At 33.4% G+C, this 15,776-nt stretch overlaps 1 protein-coding gene across 1 annotated transcript in view; it reads left to right on the forward strand.

The window, feature by feature from the left end:
* The first annotated feature begins 1,033 nt into the window (after positions 1 to 1,033).
* The window catches only part of CCDC82 (coiled-coil domain containing 82), a 29,112-nt gene continuing 14,369 nt past the window's right edge, over positions 1,034 to 15,776 (forward strand). The window contains exons 1-4 of the mRNA XM_069469037.1: positions 1,034 to 1,768; positions 2,254 to 2,473; positions 11,839 to 11,931; positions 13,780 to 13,904. Coding sequence (XP_069325138.1) covers positions 1,034 to 1,768; positions 2,254 to 2,473; positions 11,839 to 11,931; positions 13,780 to 13,904 — 1,173 coding nt within the window. The remainder of the gene's footprint in view (positions 1,769 to 2,253; positions 2,474 to 11,838; positions 11,932 to 13,779; positions 13,905 to 15,776) is intronic.

The following is a 15,776-nucleotide window of genomic DNA, read 5'->3' on the forward strand; positions in this document are numbered from 1 at the left end:
ATAATTTTAATGGAATTCACCCTTTTTTAAATCAGAAACTGACAGCTTTTGTTTTTCTTCCCAGTGGCATGCTCTGCTTTGCCATGACACTTTTTTGTTTTTTTCACCTGACTACATTATTGGATTGTTAGTAAGTTTTCTACTGGATTATATTGTATCTTTAACTTTGAGGGTTAAGCCATTGCCATTTTACTAGGATATAGAGAGAGGCTACAATCTTAGTGGACAGGTAGGTTATCTCTCAGTTTTTCACTGCTATCTTTTTTCTGTCTCTTATTACTTTATAACTTTCTTTATGTGAATTATTAATCCTTTATAATTCCTGTCATTTCTCTGTTCAGAATCCTTTACCTCCAAGATGCATCATCCTAGTAATCCCATCCTACTTTTCCATCCTTGTCTCCTTTTTTCCAGCATAAAATTTTTTTCATACATTTTTATTTATACTCATTTACTGAACATACCATATTCTTTCTCAGTGCCAAAGTTTAGCCCTTACCATTTTTGCCTTTCCAAAACCTTTTCTTTCATTCTTTCTGTTTAAATATAACCAATCCTTCAGAATTTTATCAGAACACATCTGTTCAAGATTATCTTCAGCGAAGTACTTGCCCTGCTGATCTTCCTGCATCTTTACACGTCGATCGCACTTATTTTTATCACTCATTTGGTACTAAATGAATATTATCCTGAATTTTTCTTAATTATTATGTGTTTATATATTTTAGTTCTATACATAGATAATAATCTTCTGAAGAACAGAATCATGATTTTTCTTTCTGTGTATTCCTTTCGACACAACATATAGCACAATTCAGAGTAGATGTTCATATAATTATTTCATAGATGTTCAGTAAATTATTTGTTGGATTAGTGTTCTAACATCTTTACTCAGATATTTCATGTGATTTTGCCTTTGTGGACCATTTAATAAAGCCAAATAAATATGATTTGTACCATAAATGCATTCATTGCTGTAATTTGGTTATTGTTATATTCCTAATAACTTTATTTTGTAGAAGCTTAAGTGAAAATGGTACATGTTAGAAGACATGAAACAAGGAAAAATTCTAAAGCTCAAGTGCCTGAGCAGAAATCTCGAGTTGATTGGAGACGAACTAAAAGAAATAGTATCTCACAATTGTTTGATAGTGATGAAGATCTTGATAGTGATGAAGAACTTGATAGCGATGAAGAGCTTGATAGTGATGAAAGTGTTGATAATAATGAAAGTTTTGATAATGATGAAGAGATTGATAGTAACAAGGGGCTTGATAGTAATAAAACAGCAGAAGATAAAAGAGAGCTTAAATTAAGTAAAGTTGAAAGTGAAGGAAACAACAGTAAGCATCTCAACACTGACAACAGTTCAACATATGAAGAAGAAATGAGCAAAACCAAACATAGGAGTATCGATTTACCAGATCAGGAAAAACATCCAAGTCAAGAGGATAATGATCTCAATAAACACACTGGACAAATAATAGAGGAGGATTTAGAAGAAGAACACATCAAGCGAGGGAAAAGAAAAAGGATATCCTCTGTGATGTATGACAGCGATGAGAGTGATGACAGTGATATCCTAGTTAAAAAAGTAGGTGTTAAACGTCCACGTAGAGTAGTTGAAGATGAATGTTCTTCAGTGGAAATGGAGGAAAAAAACCCTGAGAAAACATTAGCTGCACGAAAGCGAGAACAACTTCAGAAGCTGAAAGAACTCTCAAAACAAAGATCTCGTCAGAGACGCAATAGTGGTAGAGATTTTGAGGTGTGTTGTATTTTGTTGGTTTTGTTATTGTTTTTAAATTTTTACTTAAAGTATTTAATTTTTTTAAAAATCAAAGTGCTGAGTCTGTTCCAGTTCTTAATAACATTATTTTTAAATCAAGTATCCTTGAATATGTTTGATTACACTATTGTGTCTAATACATCGTTTTATCATGAGCCTCAGTCCATCACTCTTTTTGAAAATTGAAAGACTATGTGTTGTTTTGTATGGTCTTTCCTATTTTAACTTCCAATCTTAATATCCATTTTAAATATTTTACATCACTTAACCAAGGTATATTATCTTCTCCCTAGTTTCAAAAGTTCAACATTTAACATAACAAAATTCTTTATTTTTAACCTTAAAGTATAAAGTTAATTTCTATGGATCATTTTTTTGCTTTCAGATTTAATCTTTTTATTTTGTATCCATACTGACCATTCTAGAGGCACAATTTACTGAAGCATTTATTTTAATTTAATTAGGACTCTGAAAAGGAATCCTGCCCGAGCAGTGATGAAAATGATGATGATGATGAGGAGGAGGAGGAGGAGGAGGAGGATTACGAATATGATGAAGATGGCGATGATTATATTATTGATGACTTTGTAGTGCAAGATGAGGAGGGTGATGAAGAGAATAAAAACCAACGAGGAGAAAAGTTAACTACATCACAGCTGAAATTAGTAAAACAGAATTCTCTTTGTAAGTTAAACATCAAGAAAATGTTTTATGATTTATTCTTATGATATTATATCCAGTATCAAATCAACTTTTTAATATCATGTTCTAAATCATTGATTAGGAACTATGGTTTCATTTTCAGATAACTTTCATTTATCAGCTTAATACTTTATTTCAGTAGTCTCAGAAACCCTTTTTACTCTTAAAAATTATTGATCCCAGCAAGCCTTTATTTTTGTGGGTTATGTCTATAAATATTTACCATTGTAGAAATCAAAAATGAGAAATTTAAGATACATTTATTAATTCATTTAAAATAACAGTAAACTAATTACATTAATGTAAATAGCATGTTTTTATGAAAAATAACATTTTTCCCCCAAAATGAAAAGAAGGGAATTGTTTTGCATTCTTGTACATCTTTAATGTTTAGCTTAATAGAAACCAGCTGGATTCTTATATCTGCTTTTGCAGTCAGTCTGTTGTGACATGTTTTGGTTGACGTGTGTGAAAACAATTTTGCTTCACCCAGATAGGTATCTGGAAAAGGGAAGATTATTTTTAATAGTATTTTCAAAATAATTTGGATATTCTCATGTGATAATATACCAAATTTGGCAAGTGATACTTTCATAAAGTTTAGTTGTAATATGCAATCTGAAACCATATAAATTAACTTTTAGTGTTCCCATTACAACTCCATCGGTACGTCTTAAAGTTCGAATGTGTCTTTTACCCATGTGTGATTTTGTGATATAATGCATTGGTCATTTGGAAAATATTGGTTCACTGGGTTATGCAGATTCTCCAAATGTGGACACGTTTCATTATATAATTTTTTAAAAATCATGGCCGGGCGCGGTGGCTCACGCCTGTAATCCTAGCACTCTGGGAGGCCGAGGTGGGCGGATCGTTTGAGCTCGGGAGTTCGAGACCAGCCTGAGCGAGACCCCATCTCTACTAAAAATAGAAAGAAATTATATATAGACAGCTAAAAATATATATAGAAAAAATTAGCCGGGCATGGTGGTGCATGCCTGTAGTCCCAGCTACTCGGGAGGCTGAGACAGGAGGATCCCTTGAGCTCAGGAGTTTGAGGTTGCTGTGAGCTAGGCTGACGCCACGGCACTCACTCTAGCCTAGGCAATAGAGAGAAACTCTGTCTCAAAAAAAAAAAAAAAAAAATCAAATTCATTAATATCAATACCAATCTCATCAGAATATTTCTACAGTATTAGGAAGCTGTCAAGCTTACAATAGGGCATACAAGTTTTGCAAAATTTCAATTTCTACTTTAAAACTTGGTTGTTATTTTTGGCAACAAATATTATAGTTATTCTGCTCGGAGTGACAGGCCCACTTTGTTCTTTTTTGAGGATATGTCTGACAAATGCCCAGGTCTGAATAACTAGAGTTTGTCAGTCTTTCCTTCAATAAAAATGGCACTTCAGGATAAATCAGGCTTTGCCCCAACTCAAACAGTTGTGCAAGTGCTTTTCTTCAAAACAGCCATCATACTTTGGTATGGAGTGTAAGTGCTTTGTGCACACTTCCCATTTCATCCCATAGAGTACTAAAAAGATACGTACTTGAGATACAAGATTTAATAAAATTAATAATTTTTGCTCCTTCAACAGTTTTAAATGAAAGTGGCTTTTTTACTGTGAGTGCGCAGTAGTGATGACTGCAATGATTGCTAGTTGTTTGGTGCTGCTGCCATGATTCACGTTAAGGGGCCAACTGCTTTACCTGTTGTTGCTTTTGCACTGTCAGTGAAAACGTCAACATAGTGAAAAGAGCAAGTAAATAATATCTTATTGTTACTTTGCCTTGACATCACAGATCTGCTTAAACGGACTTGGGGACTCCCCAGAGGTCTGCAGACAAACACTTGGAGAACCAATGGTTTTATCAGGCCCTTAGAAGCTTTACTGAAGCAGTGAAACTCATCAGAGATAGGAAATTAGAATCCTTATATTTCATATAACTAATGAGTATATAAATAATAGGACCTGAAAATTTAAGATATATTTAAATATTCTGATTCCTATAATTGTACATAATTTCAAAGATTATTTTTACAACTCTGATAGTTTTTATAACTCTGGTAGAAACAGGCTGTTGGATGAATACATTTTTAATTTTATTCTTCAAGAATGGCTTCTTTCCAAATATTAGAAAGGTCATATTTACTAAAATTAAGTGTAACATGGTTTCCCCTATTATTAACCTCTTGCATTAATTTGGTACCTCTGTTACAATTGATGAGTCAATATTGGTAACATTGTTATTCAATGTAGTTCATAGTTCACATTAGGGCTCACTCTTTGTGTTGTACCTTTTATGGGTTTTGACAAATGTATAATGACATGTATCCACCATTGTGTTATCATACAGAATAGTTTCACTGTCCTGAAAATCCCTTGTGCACTCTCTACTCATCCTCCCTTCCTTCCTCCCCTGAACCCCCGGCAACCACTGATCTTTTTACTGTTCCTTGTAGTTTTGCCTTTGCCAGAGTGTCTCATAGTCAAAATCACACAGCATGTAACTTTACTGATTGGCTTCTTTCACTCACCAATATGCATTTAGGTTTTCTCCATGTCTAAATGTGGCTTGATAGAGCATTTCTTTTTATCACTGAATAGTTTTTCATGTACGTATGTACCACAATTTTGTTTATCCATTCACCTGTTGAAAAACTTGGTTGCTTCCAAATTTTAGCAATCATGAATAAAGCGTCTATAAACATTTGTGTACAGGTTTTTCTATGGACATAAGTTTTCAGCTCATTTGGGTAAATATTAAGGAGCTCTAGGCTTATTTTCAATACTGAGCATCTCTGCCTCAGGAGAAGATCTATCTCATTTTGTATGCAATGTATTTTATCTTTTGTGTTCTTACTAACAACTTCTCCTGGTTTTATCATCCACTCAGTTCTCTTTACTTTCAATGGTTTTATCCTTACAAGGTGTCTTTCCTCAACTAGTAAGCATGTTCATGCCTTTCCTACCTTGAGTTGGCATGTTTTGTTAGCTACTGTTCTAAATCTTTTTGTTCCTGTTTCCCAGTAACTCTACAAAGCACTGTACTCAGGCTCGTGCATCCATCAATCCAGTGAAATTGCTCTTGCTAAAGTTATTGATATCCTTCTAGTTGCCAAAATACTCTTTAGCTTGTACATAAACTTGGGTATTGCTGTCTTTTGCTACCATTGACATTTTCAGAATGCTCTTCTTTTAGCTTCTGTGGTATCACTCTTTCCTGCCTTCCCTTTTACAATTTTGATTTCTTCTTCTTCCATTTACCATGAAAATTTTGGTAGTTCCAAGAGGTCCATCCTCAACTACCTTCACTTTGCTTGTGGATTTGGGCAGCCCAAATCTATAAGCAGAAATTCCCAAACTTTTATCTCTAGCCAAGATTTTTCCTGAGCGTAACCCCCTATTTTTCATTATCTTACTGAACATCTTTATCAGAGTGTCTTTCAGATATCTCAGACTTAATATGTATACAAACCTGGATAATTAAGAGGTAGCAGTAAGATGTTTTGGGTGGTGGTACAACCATTGTGGTGGTGGTTACATAATTTTATATGTTGGTCATGGAACTGTACACCAAAGAGAGTGATTTTTATGGTATATAAAAAAGTAAAGCTCAATAAAGTAAGCAAGTGGGTGTCCTCACTTCCAAAACAACAACAACAAAAAAGAAACTGAATGGTTAACCAACTTCCTTTTTCTTTGTATTCCTAGTGTGCATCAGAGTTTGCGACTCATAATAGGAACTCATTATTCGTTGAACAGATGATTAAGATAATCATATTGGCTGGTGACTCCTAAGTTTTATAGTTCAAGACTCAGGGACCTGCTAGACATAACCAGATTTTTAAAAACATTTGAGAAAAAAAGAATCCCATATTTTAGAGTGATAATTTATGATTTAATGTTTTTATTATAATAGTTATCAATTTTATGTCATGAATGTAATAAATAAAATTTAATATAGGCAATTTTTGATTTGCCAACAGATTATGTTCCAAAAATTGCTATTAACTAATTTGTACATTTGAAAATCAAAATATATTTTCTCATTAAAGCAATAACCTATATGATGAATAATGAACACCACTCTATGGCCTGGGTTAAGTTGTGATTAGGCTAGTATTTCCAGATTCATTTTCCTGCTAATCTCTGTAACAACACTGACAACCGTACATCTTCAACATATGATCAGAATTTGGGAAAAACATCTTCTAGCTCCAAATTCAGTATTCAGTTGAGAATCACAATCAGTGGTCTGTGCACTTTTGCCTTTTTGAAGTGAGCACTTCTACCTGTTGGAAGACATTTTGTAATTTCCTCATTATCTGCCATTTAGCTCTGAGAGATGCATCTACACCACCTCAAACAGGGTGGTTCCCTTCTTACTACATGGTTGAAGCAGTTGAAGACAGTCCTAGTCTCTTTCCCTTCTCATCCATCCCCATTATCTCTTTATATTTATTCTGAAACTGCAACTGCCAGAAGAGATACGGCAGAAAGTAAAGGAATAGACAAGCAGTGGTCCATTATCAGATCTGTATAGTTCATAAAAATATTATACACAGGTAGAAAGATAGGAAAAACCTACAGATTTGTGGATACTAAAGATTATATTATTTAGTTAGCACTCTATCATATGTTCAGACTGACAGAAGCAAGCAGTAGAGATAAGAGTAGAATACATTTTACTTTACTAGTGCCTTGCTAGAATACTGGAAATTAGATTAAGTGGGCATCAAACTAGTCTCCACCTACAATTAGGGAGAATCATTCTCCCAATACAACAAAGAGTGGGCCTAAGAACAAACTCACAACTATTTATGTTAAATATTAAATCTTAAAACTTTTCCTCTTGTTCTATATAGGATAAGTAAAATACCTGAGAAATCATATTGCAGCATAAAGTAAAGATAGACTCAGAGAAAGAAAATGACTGTGAAAGATGTTTCATTAAAGGAAACAGAAGAAAATTGGTATAAAGCATTTGCTTTGCAATGTATGAGAAAAAGTTAGAAGTTGAGAGAACAATTTGAGGTGAAAGGAAGCTAACTAAGATAAGGAAGAATTTTCAGAAAATTAAAAATGTAATGTCAGAAATAAAATCTGTATTGAAAGACGTAGACAGCAGAATTAACAGTACAAAAAGTCTCATCAATGATATATAGGATATATCTGAGAAGTAGTGTAGAGAAGAAAAAGAAAGTTCTAAAGGAAAAGATAATACATGAAGGACTAGAAATGAAGACCCTATTTCACAAATTGATGGAGGGGACAGAAATACAGAACAAATAGAAATCTAAAGGAAGAAAACTTTATAACTCTAGTGAGATATGTAAAAGAAGATTTGAATATATCAAAATTCATATCATATTTTTGATGGGAAAACAAGAAAATGTGAATTCAGAGATATAATGGAAAAAATTCTATTTGAATATTCGCTCAATTGGGCAAATATTCTTGATTTATTTTCATAACACTTAACACCTCTGTTTATGCAGATTAAAGAAGTTCACGTTCACAGTAAATTGATGAAAATAATTTTGCAAATAAATATATGAAGGAACTATTTTTCTAATTACAATAATAAAGAACAATATTTCTAATCATTCTCTTTAGCACCATGAAAATGGTTTAATATTAAGAGCCATATTAGTATGTCATAGTAATATATCAAAAGAGAAAAAAATATAATTTATTGAACTTCTAAAAAGGCATTTGGATAACATTCTATGTCCATACCTGATTTTTTTAAAAAAGCAAGTATTAAAAAATTAGCAATAGAAGCATAAATCCTTTACATGACAATATTTTAAACCAAGAGTCAGCATCATGTTTATAATAAAGCACTAGATGTATTCTCTTTAAAATGAGGAATAAGACAAAAATATTTCCTACTAACTTTGTTTTAGATGTTTTAAACAATGAAATAAGACATGAAAGCAAGCAAGAAATATAATAAATATTGAAAAAGAAAAGACATTATTTGAACATAATATATATATATGTATGTATATAAACTGTAAGTTTCTGACTTACTTAACTAAGGATACAGAAGTTAAGAGATGGGACATGAATATTTTGAGGGCAGAAGTAAATGGTAGTGTATTTTTCCATAGCTTTTCTCATGTTCTTTTTTCCCAGTGGGAGAGAGGGGTGGGATCTGTTAAAGTAGAAAAAGCAGTCGATGTCTTATTCTGACTCTGTTCTTTATACTGGGCTTGTACCTCTATTCCAAAAGAAAGTGCATCAACAATCTATATGCTTCTAGCTAAGGGAATTTTTATAAACATTCTCTTGGTTTTTGAAATAAGCTTAGCACAAGCAAGATCATATCCTCCTTGGGGTTGGGGAAGAAACCAGAGACAGTGCCATCTCCAGCTCAGTGTCCCAGGAAGCTCATCTACCACAAATATCCAAGAGAAGCTATTTCAAAATTAGTAAATGTCTCAGATTCACAACAAATATGTGAAACTCCATGTTTTTTTCATATACTAGCAATAATTACTTAGGTGATACTAATCAGGGAAAATTCCATCTATACTGTCAACCAAAATAAAGTTCTTGGGCCTAATCTTAAAAAGAAAAGCATGATTTTATAGGGACAAAAATAAACTTTACTATGAAATAGAAAACAAAACATGGATAAATGGAGAGACAAGCATGTTTCCGAAAGATAATATTCATAGTACAGTAAGTTATTTCTTCTGAAACTAGTTTTTTGTTTAAAATTTGCAAAACGATCCTGAAGTTCACTTGGAAGAGCAAATATATGAGAATAAATAAATTTTGAAAACAGTAAATTGGAAGCGTTTTCCCTCCCAGAGATAAAAAATTATAAAATTGCAATAAGTGAAATAGTGCAGTACTGGAATGAGAATGACAGCTAGATTAGTGTGAAGGATATATGGTGCTGAAACAAAATTCTAGCATATATGTGAAATTAATATATGGTAAAGGATGCATGGAAATCAACAGAGAATGATTAAACTATAAATGATTGAGTATGGGGAAATTAGCTAAAAGAAAACCTGTTATGCATAAACACAAATTTTGTTGATTTTTCCCTTTATTCTTTTCCTAATTTTTTTGAATAAATATGGGGGAAAGTTTTAAACAATATTCCTAGGACATTCTCCAAAAGCTCATCCAATACAGGGATTAAAGCACTGAAAACAATCTTGAAGAGGTCTGAGCTGTAAGCCTGGTTCTGCCTCTTTCTAGTTTTGTCACCTTTTGTCACTGAGAATGTTGTTTTTTTGTTAATTTTAAGATAAGAGATTTGATTTTCTCCAATTTTCCATCCAAGTCTAAAGTCTATGTTCTGAAGTATGATATCAGATCTAAGTACCATGCATAACAACATCTGTCTAGGAAATAGGAACATGAAATCTGGAGTCAGACTGCCTGGATTCTAGCCCTGGTTCCAACACTTACTAGCTGTGTGATCTTAGGAAAGTTTTTCATCTTCTATGTATTTCAGTTTCTTCAACTAAAAATAAACCTAGGGTAATGATAGTATCCCATAGGCTTGTTGTGATAAATGAAGCAATGCATGTGAATGCTTAGAATTATGCCTGGCATATACTTTCTTAGTAATGTTATTATTATTCTTTTCCAATCTGAGATGCCTGGAGCATAATCCCACTATCTCCCATCCACCTACTCAAACATAATGAAATAGGGCACCTCTTGCTGACTTTTTTTGAGAAAATTCTGATACACATTGATAGGAGAGGGATCCTGTGGTTAGGAAAAAAAGCTCCCCAGGTGATCCTGATCTCTGCCGTTTTTTTCCTCGTGATCTTAAAGAAACACCATCAGGGTCTTGGAAATAGAGTAGCAGTTCCTAAAACTGTTTAGAAGATGAGTAACATTGGGCATTAGCACATTCATTCAAGACTGATAAATTTAGTGGGATAAAAAAAATTCTATTGCAGCTTGTTTCATAGCTAAGCTTGAGTGCATAGGGTATGAATTTGATTTTTTTTCCTCAACATATCTGTTAATATTCCCAGACCACTTTCCCCTTAATACAGTTTTGAAAGTGCTAGATAGAGTTTAGATGGATTTTAACACAAATAAGATTATGTATCAATACTCTATTATAGGGCAGTTTGATGAAAGTCTAGTCAAAGTTTAATTCTATTGAAATATTTCATTTTCCAATTATGTTCTACTGATTTTTAAAATACTATGTTTAATGGTCATGATCAATTCTTTTGTGATTTTCAGTTGATCATATAGGCCCTCTAAAGTTTAAGGGCCCCAGTACAAATTATCTGCTATTGTCATTTAGTTTCATTACTATTCAATTTTGTTCACTTTAGCATTTCCATTAGATGTCTCCTTAGGAAAGAGTGCACACTAAAATTTCTCCTAAAGTTTGAAAAACAGTTATATAACCCTTTTAGTAACCAAAATACAAGTTAAAAGATTTTTCCATGTGCAATGCATCTTTATTTTCACTTCAAGTAGAAGGAAAGCCAAAATCCACCTATGGTTGCTAATGATAGGTCTTCTTTTGCTTTAATTCCTTGTCAGACATCTTCCATATTTCCTAACAGACTCAGGCTGCCCTTAATATGTCTTCACAGGTACCCAGAGCAGGGCACATATTCTATGGTGACAGGATCAAGGAAGGGGTCTTGTTTGATACAGAACATTTCCACAGCCATAGTAAACTCTGACCCCCAAATAATGGGAATAGTAGGGGTCCTCTCTCTTATACTTCCTGGTCTGTCACAACAGATGATTTCATGTACGAGACTGGGTTAATGGTAACACAGGCTTATATACGTGGTGTCGGAAAGAGAAGATCCAATTTTTCTAAATTGATGTGGAAAATTCTAAATCTGGGGCAATAGAAAGGGAAATAGAATTTTTACAGCCATTGGGATTCTGATTAGGGCAGCAGTTTCCTGGACAATTTCATATGTAATATGTTTTACAGAATAGGGCATATTAAAAATCCATCTTTGGAGGTTTTCCTTCTGGCTCTCTCACTTTAATTGTCAAGTTGATAATTAAACTTAGGTGCACAGGGGATGATTTTGATTTTTTCACAACATATTTCTTAATATTCTCTGAACAGTTTTTCTTTAATAAGTTTGAGAAGTGAATATTTGAAATACAACTAGAAACTGGATTGAAAGCCAATAAATTTGGAAAATGGAGATTCGTTCAGTGATTAAACAAGTCACCAAGGCAGCTCTTAAATTAGGATGACTAAGCTATTTCTGCTATTTATAGTTTTAATTTCTTAGCACTGGGGAAAGGAATCTATTGTATTTAGGGAAATGTTTTGTCTACTAGATTCTAATATGTATTTAAAATTAATTTCAGATTCTTTTAGTGACCACTATACTCACTTTGAAAGAGTTGTGAAGGCTCTTCTGATCAATGCTTTAGATGAATCTTTTCTGGGGACATTGTATGGTAAGTTAGTAGTATGAATGGAACAATTTGGTTTTCATTATTTTTATAATTTTTAAACAGCTTTACTTTTAAAACCACATAGATTAAACAAAACCAAGGAAACCATTTTCAAGTCCTTCCAATTGTTCCCTCTAGGATTAACCACACCAAAACTCCATTCATATAAAATGCTTGTTAGTGTTTATTATTTGAGAAATATGGAAGGTAAGTTTATGAGAGGTCCTTGTCCTTAGTTCACGGTGAATTTGAGCATATAAGACATATACTCGTAAAACAGCAGGGTGCCTCAACACCCTTGTGCCATACCACCCTCCATAAACTCTTTGAATTCCACTAAAACTTACATGCTGTTTTATGTTTTTGTGTCTTTACCCATGCTGTTTCTTCTTAGAATTCCTTTTTGCCCCAGATTTTCTAGGTGAGTAGAAAAGCTATTTATGAAAGTTTTCTATGACCCATTCAAGTAATACTTGTCCCTCTCTCATTTGTGCCACCATCATCCTGAGTATGGTAATACACATATATGTGCATTTTTCATATTGAAAATGTATTTTTGCTTTCTTCCTATATCAGAGTATGTGAAGAACTATATATATACATTTCCCTTGCGTCTAGCACAAAATATGGCATTTAATAGACTACAAATACGTTGTGTTTGAGTACCTACCTAAGTGCCAAATAAAATTTCATTCATGAGTTATTGAACAAATATTTATTGAATGCCTGCTATAGGCAAGGCATTATTTACAGCTGGGGATATGACAGTGATGTAAGACATATGAGATTCCTGTGTTCACATTACTGAAAGTCTAATGGGAGATACAATAAATGAGTACACAAATATGTAACATAATATAGTATGATTTCAACTAGTGATTAGTTCTTATAAAAAAAGAATAAAGTAGGATAAGGAGAGAGCGAATAGGGGAAAGTAAAGTCTATGTTATATGTTAGATTGGTCAAAGAAGTTCTTAACTTTTCAACAGAAACCTGAATGAAATAAGATGAGAGAGAAGTGGTACATGAATCTAGCAGAGGGTACAGACAATACTAAGATGCTTAGGAAAGAATAAGTTTGGTGTGTTCAAGAATAACTAGAATAGGCCTGTGTGGCTGGAGTGCAGTGAGAGAGGGGAGATGAGAAAAGATGAGTTCAGAGGAATAGGCAGGGGACAGAAGAGCCTTGTAAGCCATGTAAGGTGTTTGAATTTGTAATGATTTAAAGAAACATGATAAATTTATTAGCTAGATTCTTTAAGAAAACTTCAAAGAAGGAAGAAAAACAAAGCTTAAATTCATAGCCTATGATAGATATGTATAAATAGAGAATATATATGAGCCAAATCAGGAAGGTAGAAATGAGTGTACCATGCTAGAGAGGAGTGAAGAAAAAGATCTAGCCAGAGAACAGGATTCTGATTTGTTGAAACGAGGAATTACCACTTCAGTAGAAAGGAGCCAATTGCAGAGAGCCCTTGAAAGCCTACTCAGAACTTTGAGCTTTATTTGGAATTCAGTGGATAATCTATGTCAGTTTTGTATAAGAGATTAAAAGAGATAATTTGGCAAGCTTTTCATCTGGCTCTTTTTGTTATCAGAAAATAATGTTGAAGCTTGATACTTATAAGAACTATAGAGTCTTTTACCCTGTTTTCTTTCCTAATGCTCTGGTAGAATGATTTTTTTTAACTTCATTAATTTTTTTTCCGTATTTAAAATGCTTCCAACCAACCAACCAACCAAGTAACTTCCTAAAACTGTGGGAAAAGATCCTTAAGTATTAAATTGTTTAACTGTTTCATATGGACAAAATGTTTTTTTTGTTGTTGTCTTTGATCCCCTAAACAGATGGCACTAGGCAAAAATCATATGCACAAGATATGTTGACATCTCTTCATTATTTGGATAACCGCTTTGTTCAGCCTCGTCTAGAGAGTTTAGCTTCTAGAAGTCGTTGGAAAGAGCAATATAAGGTATACAGTTTGTTTCTGAATCTGGGGTGGGGGTATGGGGACAGTGGACCTCTCAGGATTTCAATATACAATCAGACTGAATAATCTTTGAAAGTATTGGCATTTATTTGTTAAATAATCAGCTTATTATTTCTCACCTCTTCTTAAAGCTATTATTGTTTTAATGATCCACACTAACTATATCTGTCCAGTAACTAAGTGGTTCTAAATGACAGATAACTTCTGAACATCTCTAGGGTGTAGCCCATCTTTTAAAATGAGGAGATTATCTCACAAGATGTTAATTGTTGTTTCAGAAAAGAGAGTTCCATAGCCAAAGAAATTTGAGAAACAGTGAGTTTAACTAGTTTCTTTCCTGGAGGACTTTCAGGAGCATCAATATGTGCATTTACACTGTAAATATTCAAGAGGGGGATATAGAATACAATACTTTCTAAATTCGTGTTTTACTGTATGAGGTTCCTTTTCATGAAATACCTATTAATGCCTTCTAGGATGTTTGATTTCCATAAAATATTGTTTGGGAAGCACTAGCCTAGATGGTGTTTGACATTCTTCTCTACCTTAAGATTTTGTAATTCTGCCAATTTGGGAGGACACCTTTTTAATTTATAAGATTTGCAAGATTCCATTTTATCCTGTAGATTTCTATTTTATGATCTCTAATAGTAGAGGATGTATTGTATGATTTTTAAGGATTTCCCTCCTCTTCTAACATTCTATGTTCTAAGGATCAGCAAGAGGAAAAATGGAAAGATAATAGAAGTTTAAGTTCATTAAAATCATTCCAGCACTTGCATCATTAGCGCCACTACATCATTTATGTCAGGGGATTTGTTTTCATCCAAGGCCTGTTCAGCCTTGAATTACCTGATGATAAATTAGCCATAGATGGTTAGGTTTAAGAAATATTTGTGGGGTTACAAAAAGAATTAGAAGACTTAAAGTTGAAGGATGGCTTAAGATTAGGGATACCACGTATCTTTTTGACATTGGGTAAGTTTTTAACCTCTTGGAACCCCAATTTCCTCCTCATATATGGAAAAGAATTAGCTATTATGAAGGGAAATGTTGTATTTATTTACTTTGAAGATGAAGTACATAGCTCTTAGACCATGGCATCAATATTGTTTTCTTTAATAGAAAGAAAAATAGCATATACAAGCATGCCTTGTTTTACTGTGCTTCATTTTATTGCACTTTGTAGTTATCACAGTTTTTACAAATTTAAGGTTTGTAGCAACCCTGCTTCAAGCACATATGCCAGGACCGCCATTTTTCCAGCAGCATATGCTCACTTTGTATCTCTGTGTCACATTTTGGTAATTCTTGCAATATCTAGAACTTTTTCATTATTATTATATCTGTTATGGTGATCTGTGATCAGTGATCTGTGATGTTAACATTGTAATTGCTTTGGGGTACTACAAACCATGCCCATATAAGAGGGTGAATGTAATTGATAAACGTTGTGTGTGTTCTAACTGCTCTACCAACTGGCAGTTCCCCGTCTTTCTCCCTTTCCTTCCCTATTTCCTGAGACACAACAGTATTGAGATAAGGCCAATTAATAGCCCTAAAATGGCCTCTAAGTGTTCAAGTGAAAGGAAAGTCACATGTCTCTCATTTTAAATCAAAAGCTAGAAATGATTAAGCTTTTTGAGGAAGGCATGTCTAAAGCTGGGACAGGCTGAAAGCTAGGCCTGTTGTGCCAGTTAGCCAAGTTGTGAATGCAAAGGAAAATTCTTGAAGGAAATTAAAAGTGCTACCCAGTGAACACAAATAAGAAAGTGAAACAGCTTTATTGCTGATACGGAAAAGATTTTAATGGTCTTCTGGATAGAAGATCAAACCAGCCACACATTCCCTTAA

The sequence above is a fragment of the Eulemur rufifrons genome, chromosome 6 (assembly GCF_041146395.1).
Source record: "Eulemur rufifrons isolate Redbay chromosome 6, OSU_ERuf_1, whole genome shotgun sequence".
Taxonomy (NCBI): domain Eukaryota; kingdom Metazoa; phylum Chordata; class Mammalia; order Primates; family Lemuridae; genus Eulemur; species Eulemur rufifrons.